The sequence below is a fragment of the Rhinichthys klamathensis genome, unplaced genomic scaffold (genome assembly GCF_029890125.1).
Source record: "Rhinichthys klamathensis goyatoka isolate OS25496 unplaced genomic scaffold, OSU_Roscu_1.1 h1tg000323l_1, whole genome shotgun sequence".
In the NCBI taxonomy this organism is placed as follows: Eukaryota; Metazoa; Chordata; class Actinopteri; order Cypriniformes; family Leuciscidae; genus Rhinichthys; species Rhinichthys klamathensis.
The window spans coordinates 2,323,291-2,334,773 of record NW_026606839.1 but is presented as its reverse complement, the minus strand read 5'-3'; the positions used below and the strand labels follow the sequence as shown (position 1 = coordinate 2,334,773).

The window sequence follows — 11,483 nt, the reverse complement described above, 5'->3', positions numbered from 1 at the left end:
TAGGGAAATGTATGCGAATGTACTAAAAACCATGAAGAAATTTGTAAAGGCATTATGTTTTAGAACAATTGGACTGTTTTTTTTGCAATAAGAAGTCTTTAATAGTTTGTTGTGGGACCATTTTGTACCCTTGATGCCTGCAAGATTTATTTTCACTGTGGTTTGATGTTTTTTATACCTCTGTTAAAATAAATAAATGTTTATTATTACTTATTTGCACATCACTTTCCAGTATGAGAATTGCATTGGATTATTTCAATCAATATTTTGCAAAGAAAAATCAATAAGATTATAGGATCAAGATTTTTGGCATTTTTACATTGTTTTCATGACATTTACCCTCAAATTCTCTTTATTGCAATGCAAAATATATTTAAATATATATAATATGTAGCCTATATTATGTGTAAATTAATTTTTAGCCTTCATTAATATAATGGGGGGAAATTGAAAGGAAAATGAATCCCAGGCCTGAAGCCAAGTCTTATAAAGGAATTTGACCGGCCACACACACTAATGACATTGAGGCACAGACTTATGTAAGTAATTGCTGTGAAGGTATGAGGTCTTGTATTAGTTCAGGAAGCACATTTTATAAATCATACTACTATGGCAAAATATTAAAGGGATAGTTCACCCAAAAAAGAAAATTATACCATACTTTACTCACCCTCAAGCAATCCTATATGACTTTCAGCCAAACACAATCAGAGATATATTAAAGAATATCCTGGGATATATTATAATGGGAGTGAATGGTACCTTGTTTTTTAAGGCCAAAAAAGCGCTTCCATCCATCATAAAAGTAATCCATACCATACGGCTCCAGTGGGGTTAATGAAAGGCCTTCTGAAGCAAAGCCATGCGTATTTTGTAAGAAAATTATCCATATTTATACCTTTAAACTATAATCACTGGCTTCTGGTAACATGAGTCTAGTTCAGGAGGAAGAGTGACCTTTGACCCGACGCATGACGGATGATGTTGGAGTATAGCGTAAGCTTAGGTGAGAGAGTCGACGCCTCTCGTGGTCCAAACAAATAGAGCTGGACAGCAAACTGAAGCTCCTCCCACATTTCTCTTTAAAATGTCTCATTTTAGATTTCTAATTAATGACCGGTGTTTTGCTCAATCCTCTGCGCTTCCGCGTTCGTCAAGTCGGGTCAGAGGTCACTCTTCCGCCAGAACTCAACTCGCATACGGCCGTTACCAGAAACCAGTGATTATAGTTTATAAAGTTATAATTATGGATATTTTTCTTACAAATACGCATGGCTTCGCTTCAGAAGGCCTTTATTAACCCCACTGGAGCCGTATGGATTACTTTTATAATGGATGTATGCACTTTTTTGGGCTTCAAAATCTAAGGTACCATTCACTTCTATTATAAAGCTTTGAGGAGCCAGGATATTCTTTAATATAACTCTGATTGTGTTTGCCTGAAAGAAGAAAGTAATATACATCTAGGATGACTTGAGGGTAAGTAAAAATATGGGATCATTTTCATTTTTGGGTGAACTATCCCTTTAACTGTGTACTTTGGCGTTTGACGTGGCCGCTAGGACAGGGCGAATGAACGAATACTACTATGACGAAGGCATACTTATGAATATTAATGAGGATACGTGCCTGCACGCTCAAGGGAGGCTTTGAAGTACGTCAGTTTGACCTCATTAATATTTAAATTCGAAGCCTTCGCCGTAGTATGATTGGTCAGTTCCTCGCCGCTGTGCGGATTCTGCGCTGTCTGCTAAAGTACCGGGCGGGATTTCCGCAATACATTCAGTATGGCGAAGACTTACGATTATTTGTTTAAACTGCTGTTAATCGGGGATTCCGGTGTCGGGAAGACCTGTGTGCTGTTCAGATTCTCGGAGGATGCCTTTAACTCGACGTTTATTTCGACAATAGGTATTTATATCTTATATTTATATCGGATTGTTTATGAAACGTCAGGCTGTGCTAGCGGCTAAGCTAATGGACTAGTAACTGTGTTAGCTCTTCCTGAGTTTTGTTTCGTTTCTAAACTTTGACAGGTTCGCTGGTGTTTTGTAATTAATAATTTTTGTGTGGTGATATAGTGTGTGTTTAATGAACCTTTCTGCTGCTTTGTTGGTTAGCATCTAGCTGCTTTGACAGAATGACTCAGACATTAAGTTAAATAGGTTTGCTTTTGTTTTCAATCTTATTTTGGACATTTTTAATATCAAATGGATAGAAGCATTATATAAACTGTTGAATATCCAATTAACGTTAAATATATAAAAAATATATGTGGTTCGAAACCCGTGAGCCAATTGTCACCTGTAACACACACACTATACGACTCAATATTTTATTTATATAATAATATAATATTCTGGACTACTCTCAGTTAAATAGTGTTTCAGAAAACTTTACTGTTACTATGGTAGTACCATGGTACAGTGATGCTAATGTCAGACTGTGATACTACTTTGCTATAGATAAAGTTAGCCTGCATGATGCTGAATGAATGAATAGAATACCATATACTTTTACCATGGTAATGCATGTATGAATGATATTGCCAAAACAGTGGTATTGACATCTACTTGTTCAACAATGTGACGTTGTAATTTGTAATATGTGAGAAAAACAAAACAAAAACAAAGTCTTGTTTGAGTGTAATGATGTAAATGTTAAATGGGACTTTTTTTTTGTTCTTTTTTTTTGTGGTGTGTTAAGATCAATGGATCCCAAAAATTCTGTCATTAATTACTAATTACTCACCCTCATGTCGTTCCAAACCTGTACGACTTTCATTCATCTTTGGAACACAAATGAAGATATTTTTATTAAAATCTGTTCTGTCCCTCCATTGACAGCTTTGACGCAACTTTGACGCTTCGTAAAGAGATTGTAAAACTAATCCACATGAATTGAGTGGTTTAGTCCAAATTATCTGAAGAGACACAATTGCTGTATATGATGAACACAGGGAACTACACTAACATTTTCCACTGGTGGCACTTGCGCTACTTACTTTTTCAGTTACTAGCGCAAAACATGATTTGGTCGCACAAATTATTTATAGTAAGCTACTCTGGATAATAATGACCAATAATGAAACTGTATTGCATACAGATGTGCTTTTTATTTTACTTGCCATCTTTTAAACCAAATGCCTTCTTGTTTTCTTTAAAATTGGTTGGGATAGATTTACTGCAATAGAAAATACAGTAGGCCTACACAATAAAGTGCTAAATGAATTTCTTTTGGATTTCAACATGCTATTGCAGGCACAGATGGGTAGACTTCTGAACTCTTAAGGAAAAATAAAATAAATATAATCCACTTCGCGTGCTTCATACTGTCATAGTGAAGCTTCAATGATTTGTGTTTGAATTGTTTTGACGCAGTTACAAATTTGGACAGTCCTGAAGGCCCACAGAATTTACAGTAGGGCTGCACGATATTGGTAAAAAATGACATTGCGATATTTGATTTTTCTGTGATATATATTGCGATATAAAAACAATTTCAAACAAAAAGCTCTATTTGGAAAGAATGAATCATTCTAGAATGACGGGTGGTTTTGTCATGGAGTAAATCCACATAGAAACTAATATTAATAGAATGTTTTAATGTAGTTAACTAGACTTTAATAAATGGAACCTTATTGTAAAGTGTTTCTGATTTATGTCTCTTGAGTTCAGTGTTGGACAGATCAGTTGTTTTAACCATTCATTAAAGTGAATCGGTTCAAAGGAGTCATATTAGTTCGCGAATCGGACGTGTCATTAACGGACCACGGCACACGTTGTGTGATTATCCAGGCAGTTTAGGACATCGCACAAGATTTGTCTCACTCTCAACACAGAAAACATTTCATCACTAGATAGATTTTTTTGTTTTGTTTATTGAAAGTGTGGTTTATGTCATATTTGTGTGGAAAGCTTTTCAGAGAAGATGAGGCAACGTTATTTTAGCACAATTCACAACCAGTGGTAGTTCAGGAAAAAAATACCATCGTGTATTCTCAAAGATATTCAGTCAACTCAATTCATTAATATGAGCGAGGGCGGGAGAGAGAGCAAGACAGTGTGAAGACGGCGAGAGAGTGCGCGCGCGCGGCTTTCACTCTCTCTCGTTCTCTCAGTTAAAGTCCCTGTAAAGGCAATTTAAAAAAAAAATTCTAAACACATTATAAATGTTAGAAATGTATTGCTAAAACATATTACAAAGACTGTGAACTGTGAAGTACTGAATTGTGAAGTTAGACCGTTAAACAGTTTTTCACCATTGATATTTTCCGGATTTTTTGGGCGGGGCTAAAACGGGGCTCGATGACGCACTGGAGCCCCTTGAGCTCCTGGACGCGCCCCTACTTGATGACGCACTGGAGCCCCTTGAGCTCCTGGACGCGCCCCTACTTGATGACGCACTGGAGCCCCTTGAGCTCCTGGACGCGCCCCTACTTGATGACGCACTGGAGCCCCTTGAGCTCCTGGACGCGCCCCTACTTGATGACGCACTGGAGCCCCTTGAGCTCCTGGACGCGCCCCTACTTGATGACGCACTGGAGCCCCTTGAGCTCCTGGACGCGCCCCTACTTGATGACGCACTGGAGCCCCTTGAGCTCCTGGACGCGCCCCTACTTGATGACGCACTGGAGCCACTGAGGCTGTCCGCTCCCCTAACAATATAATAGAGCACATTCACATCAGTTTTGCCGCTCAATCGTGAGTTACGGTCAGCACTATTAGTTACTACAGCAGCCTACAGATTGCTAGCTAGCTATGCCTTCATCACGGAAATGCGTAGGCCTACTACCTGGATGCGATCACCGGATCACATACAAAACAGATCGGTGTCCTTATTTAAATTTCCGAAAAACGATTACATCAAGAAGAAGTGGATTAATTTTGTGAAGAGCCAACCTTGATGGAGAGCTGAGGATCACTGCCAAAACCCGCCTCTGTAAGTGATCATTTTACACGGGATAGTTTTATAAACTTTCGTCGGAGACAACTAAGGCATTCACTGATAATCCGTTGTTACTGGTGAATGGGGCCGAACCGACTATCTTCCGCCTCGGCATTCATCCTCCCGTCGCGCCGACAACTGGTGCCATCATCGGCAGTGCGTGCCCACCGTGCGAGCATCTATTCCGGCTGTAGAGTTGAGTGTGGCGAATGCAGCTTTCCCGCGAGTGGGCGTGGTTTCAGCACAGCCAGCGGACACGCCCCCAGCGTTTGAGAGCAGAGACTACTGCTCATTTTTTCAAGATTTTGATAGCTTATTTTATGTACTTGCTGGCTTTTTTTATCATTCAAATTTGGCAGGGTGGCTAATAACACATTTTTCTGTGGTGTGACAAACTCAGAACACATACAAAATTTTGACTTTACAGGGACTTTAAACAAGCGCAAAGCCAACTTGATGTGTTGAATGCTCAGAGAACGTTATAAAACGTATTCTTAAAATACACATTTCTGTTTTAATAAATGCTCATAGTAAATCATAGCATATTGCCTAAAACATATAGGTACAAAAATAATCAAACGGTGTACGGTGATACATTTGCGACCCATTAAAAATTAGGGTCGCAATGGCATTTCAAAAGGTCGCATATGCAACCATTTTGGTCGCAGTGTAGTTCCCTGTGAACAGATTTAATTTAAGCTTTTATCAGCGAACATATACAGAAGCTCAACCAAACCTGCTTGACGCATGAGAACAAACCTCATTGGTTCTTGCAGAAGCTCAAACGTGATGCGTAACACGAGAATGAACCTCATTGGTTCTTGCAGAAGCTCAAACGTGATGCGTAATACGAGAATGAACCTCATTGGTTCTTGCAGAAGCTCAAACGTGATGCGTAATACGAGAACAAACCTCATTGGTTCTTGCTGAAGCTCAAACGTGATGCGTAATACGAGAACAAACCTCATTGGTTCTTGCAGAAGCTCAAACGTGATGCGTAACATGAAAATGAACCTCATTGGTTCTTACAGAAACTCAAGCGTGATGCGTAACACGAGAATTAACCTCATTGGTTCCTGCAGAAGCTCAAGCGTGATGCGTAACACGAGAATGAACCTCATTGGTTCTTGCAGAAGCTCAAACGTGATGCGTAACACGAGAATGAACCTCATTGGTTCTTGCTGAAGCTCAAGCGTGATGCGTAACACGAGAATGAACCTCATTGGTTTTTGCAAAAGCTCAAACATGATGCGTTACACGAGAATGAACCTCATTGGTTCTTGCCGAAGCTCAAATGTTCTGCGTAACACGAGAATGAACCTCATTGGTTCTTGCCGAAGCTCAAATGTTCTGCGTAACACGAGAATGAACCTCATTGGTTCTTGCCGAAGCTCAAATGTTCTGCGTAACACGAGAATGAACCTCATTGGTTCTTGCCGAAGCTCAAATGTTCTGCGTAACACGAGAATGAACCTCATTGGTTCTTGCCGAAGCTCAAATGTTCTGCGTAACACGAGAATGAACCTCATTGGTTCTTGCCGAAGCTCAAATGTTCTGCGTTACACGAGAATGAACCTCATTGGTTCTTGCAAAAGCTCAAACGTGATGCGTAACACGAGAATGAACCTCATTGGTTCTTGCAGAAGTTCAAACGTGATTGGTTCTTACAGAAACTCAAACGTGATGCGTAACACGAGAATGAACCTCATTGGTTCTTGCAGAAGTTCAAACGTGATGCGTAACACGAGAATGAACCTCATTGGTTCTTGCAGAAGCTCAAACGTGATGCGTTACACGAGAATGAACCTCATTGGTTCTCACACGTCAAGCGAACATGCTTGAGCTTCCGTTTACCACAACTGATGTGTGAGTTGATGAATGTTTATATGTGAATAAAAGCCTAAATAAAATCTGTTTAAAATAAAATAGACTAGAGCGGTTTTAGACTAAACCGCTCAATTCATTTGGATTAGTTTCACGATCTCTTTATGAACTTTTCAAAGTGTCAAAGTGGTAGTTGAGTAGCTGTCAATGGAGGGACAGAAAACTCTCAGATTTCATCAAAAAGATCTTCATTTGTGTTCTGAAGATGAACGAAGGTCTTACGGGTTTGGAACGACATCAGTAAATTATGACACAAAGTTCATTTTTGGTCGAACTAACCCTTTAAATCAACTTTACGATGGTCCAGATCAGGGGGTTTAAATCTTTTAGATTCCACAAACTAATATAATTATCCTCACGAGAGGGACACCAATCCTACAATTTTAAAGACATGCATGTATAAAGAAGACCCAATTTATACTATAAAAATATTTAAAACGTATAAAATATTATTTGCAAAATATTTAGTTCCCATTACATTATATTTTTAGTACAGTTCTTTATATGTTTACCGGTCATACTTACGTTTTTATTACTTTGCAATATGAACTGGTGATATGAAGTGTGGTTTGATGCTTGGCTTTGTCATTCATCATATGTTCATCATATATCACATCCTATGGACATCTGTTATGTGCATTGCTTTTAACACCTAAAAGTAGTCTGTTGTTGGACATTTTTGAAAGAGTATTGTGTATTGGGTTTGTTTTTCAGCCTATGATGATGACAGTTGTGCTGTGTATTTTCTCTTCCAGGTATCGATTTCAAGATCAGGACAATAGAACTAGATGGCAAGAAGATAAAGTTACAGATATGGTGAGTTTCTAGTCGTCTTTCCTTCTAGTCAACACTACAGTAGGAAATGGATCAAAAAAGTTTATCAAAGTTGTCCCAAGACAAGAACGGGTATTGTTCAAAATTCATGTATAACTTTGATAAATGGTTTTGATCCACTTCAAATGTTAAAAAATTAGCAGTTTGCTGCCACGAGTCACTTCGTATTTGAAAGTACGTAAGAGAGTTTTATGAAGGAGCTGTTGTTTGACTTGTGAAACCATGATTCATTTCTCCTTTACATTGAGGCACATGTTAGTGGTTGTCTTTTGTCATTGCCCTGGTAAGAAGGAGGCCATCTTCCACTTTACCAGACATGCAAACCACATTTCTGCAGGGCCACTTATATTGTTTGATGTTTACAGGGACACGGCAGGACAGGAACGATTCCGAACGATCACAACGGCATATTACAGAGGAGCAATGGTAAGATGATTCTCATGTATGATCAGTAATTTCATCTGTCCGTCTTGCCTGTTAATGCTATAATAATACTAATGCTCATTTGCTGTCATCTTTATAATTGCAGTGTTTTGCACAGTTGTAATATGTCTTGTGCTCTGATCTCAGGGTATCATGCTGGTTTATGATATAACCAATGAGAAATCATTTGACAACATCAAAAACTGGATCCGAAACATAGAGGAGGTGAGTGTCTCAATGCCTGATTTATCTGCCTTCAATAATATACTTCCGGTTGTGTGCAATGTTTCCATAGTATGCATAATCCGCAGGTTTTTATATTAGCATAAATAGCTCAAACAGTAAAGCCATGGGTTCAATATCCCATGAGAATGCATGAACTGATAAAATGCATAGTTTAAATGCATTGCAATTTGCTTTGGATCCAAAGTGTCTGCCAATATTTCATCTATTTCATTGTTAATATTCAAGTGGGCATCTTTAGTCATTGCACCTGAAGCATTGTGCTTTTAATATGACAGTTTTTGAATACAAAAGCATGTGTTATGCTTATTATTTTTTGTCTGGTGGACATTACCCTAAATTACCTGATGCCTAATTACTAGTCATTCAGTTTTGCAAATATGTAGCATTGCACATCCATAAAAGTACTGTTTTAATATTTAACAGCAAATGATTACAGTTCTTGTATGTGTTCAACCCAGCATGCATCAGCAGATGTAGAAAAAATGATTTTGGGGAACAAATGTGACATTAATGAGAAGAGGCAGGTGTCTAAAGACAGAGGCGAGAAGGTGAGCAGACCATGCTTCTTGTTCTCTTGTGCCGTTAAAAAACTGTTTGCGCATATTATATTATTTCATTTAATTGTATAAGATGCTACAGCAACGACGGAAGCACCTTCCACAATCATTTAGTTAATAATCCTCCTGCATCATCCAGATAAATCATACTTGTATTTTGAATCAAATCTGCCTGTACCTGTTTAGCTGGCGTTAGAGTACGGCATCAAGTTCATGGAGACGAGTGCAAAGGCTAATATCAACGTTGAGAACGTAAGTGTAAATGGCTTTTATGATGAATCCTCATTTCATTTCCTTATCATATCTGAGTGTTTAAAGGTCTAATGATGTTTCCTGCTCTACTCGCAGGCATTCTTAACGCTCGCCAGAGACATAAAATCAAAGATGGACACGAAATTGGTAAGATTTTCCCTTTCTGTGCTTTAGGTTTATGTGTAAAAATGAACTTAGATTCATAATTGAGTAACACTTTACAAGGTTTCATTAGTTAACATGAACATTTGTTCTACAGCATTTATTAAAGGTGCAGTAAGTGATTTCTGAGAAACACTGTTGATTTTTGATATCAACCCAAACAAACACACCCTCCCTTCATTGCTCCACCCACAAAATGTTAGAGTGGATGTCTCTTTGTCATAGCTGAAGCAAAGCTGGCGGTCAAAAGTTTGGAATAAATAAGAAAAAATGCCAACTTGATGCCAAAACCTATCAAAAAACGTAATTATTCTGAACTTTTGACCACCAGTGTAGGTACATAATAAGGGATGCACGATGATATCAGGACAACATCGGTATCGGCCGATAAAAGCTTAAAATAACCAGCATTGGCAGATATGAATATTTCTGCCGATGAGTCTTGCCGATAGGGTGGCGTGTTTCCTATGCGCACGTGACGACCGCAAACGAAGCATGAGCGCCAGCAACTTAAACTTCCAACTAGGGGTGTGCGTCTCACGGTTTTTGATCGTGGACGATTAAAAGGTCTCCACGATCTGCTTTTGAAGAAAAATACTGTACAACGCGACGTACATTCACATCACATCACATGTAAACGCAGAGGTAGAGTTACACTCACGGGACACTGCAATTCACAAAAGTTCATTATTTGCATGTGCGTCAAAGTCTTGCTAGGTAAACATGTCATTCACGTGCTGATGGGCTGTTCTAACATGCGCTTTTATGAACGCGTACACCCGACGCTCACAGGAACTAAAAGCCTGTCACAGCGCCTGCATACTGGACTAATCTTTCGAGTCTTATTGCGCTGATACTGTCAAATACACACAAGGTTTACATAAACAAAGTTGGTTATATCTAAAGTGAAAGCAAACTTTCTGTGTGTATATTAGACGCGTCGAGTGCCGTTCTTAAAGAGACAGTAATAATATGCTGCCGCTTGTCCTTAAAGAGATCCTGCACCCAGAAATAAAAATTCTGTCATTATTTACTCTCTAATGTTGTTCCAAACCTGTATTCATTTCTTTCTTGTGCTTAAATATACTATGGAAGTCACTGGAGTACAGCAACTGTTTGGTTAGCCACATTCTTCCAAATAACTTTTATTTTCAACAGAAGAAAGAAATTAATTCGGGTTTAAAACAACTTGAGAGAGTAAATTATGACAATTAACATTTTTGAGAGAACTATCCCTTTAATGTTAATAAATCAACAAAACAAAGAGGAAATCACTCACTGCTCTTGACTGAGAACTTTAATAGAAGCTTTAATAAGCTTTTTTTGCACTTAAAACAAATATATCGGCATCGGGCAAAATTAGTTTGAAAATATCGGCATATCGGCCAAAATCCAATATCGTGCATCCCTATACATAATAATTGGTAAATAATAGGTACATAATAAAGAGTAAATAATGACGTTTTTGGATGAAGTTTTGCAACAAGTTCCTAGCTTGAGTTGTAGTAATAAAATGAGAATCTTGAGTCTAAAAGGAGGTTTGTTTTTTCTTTGCTCACACAGGAGGGCAACAATCCTCAGGGCAGCAACCACGGCGTGAAGATCACCCCTGAACAGCAGAAAAAGAGCAGCTTCTTTCGCTGTGTGCTACTGTGAAGACCAAGGCCTTACTGTCCGCCACCATCGGGCTGGACATGACTGGACTATTCCTCCTCTTAGCACTCCTCCTCCTTCCTCTTTATCCCATCTCTCATTCTCTGTCACGCTCTTCTTCCAGTTGAGTTCCTGGCTCCTCTTATCTTCTTCCATTGACAGATTAGCGATGCCTCTTATGACCCTTCCCTGGCGAAACCCTGGTGGGAAAGCATTGGTTTCTACAAGTCAAGGTGAAGAGCTGGTTGCTAATGCATCGCCGTAAACGTGCACCTAAAGAAGATCCTGTATCTCCCTCCATCTTTGTTTCAATCGCTCGTTTTGAGCGCACAACTGCCAAAATTGATCCATTCCTTCATGGCGACCTGTAAGTAGTTGAGGTTCTGGGTCTGGCCGTAGAGCGTGATCTAACATTGAGCCAATGTGAGTGTTTCGTGGGACGATCTTAATCATTCCATTTTATTTTCGGCGCATTCTTCGACAATCACATGACCTTATTGTTAGTAGAGGAATATTATAACCTTC

At 38.9% G+C, this 11,483-nt stretch overlaps 1 protein-coding gene across 1 annotated transcript; it reads left to right on the top strand.

Annotated features, from left to right (window-relative positions):
• Positions 1-1,734: 1,734 nt before the first annotated feature.
• On the top strand, positions 1,735-11,218 carry rab8a (RAB8A, member RAS oncogene family). Its single transcript, XM_056271690.1, has 8 exons — positions 1,735-1,911; positions 7,587-7,647; positions 8,031-8,091; positions 8,236-8,313; positions 8,793-8,882; positions 9,078-9,143; positions 9,240-9,290; positions 10,869-11,218. Exons 1-8 carry the CDS (start codon positions 1,788-1,790, stop codon positions 10,959-10,961), a joined length of 624 nt encoding a protein of 207 aa, XP_056127665.1. The 5' UTR covers positions 1,735-1,787; the 3' UTR covers positions 10,962-11,218.
• Positions 11,219-11,483: the final 265 nt, after the last annotated feature.

Coding starts and splice junctions, on each gene's coding strand:
- rab8a (XM_056271690.1), top strand. CDS start 1,788: ATGGCGAAGACTTACGATTATTTGTTTAAACTGCTGTTAATCGGGGAT. Junction 7,648..8,030: donor AAGATAAAGTTACAGATATG/GTGAGTTTCTAG, acceptor TGATGTTTACAG/GGACACGGCAGGACAGGAAC. Junction 9,291..10,868: donor CAAAGATGGACACGAAATTG/GTAAGATTTTCC, acceptor TTGCTCACACAG/GAGGGCAACAATCCTCAGGG.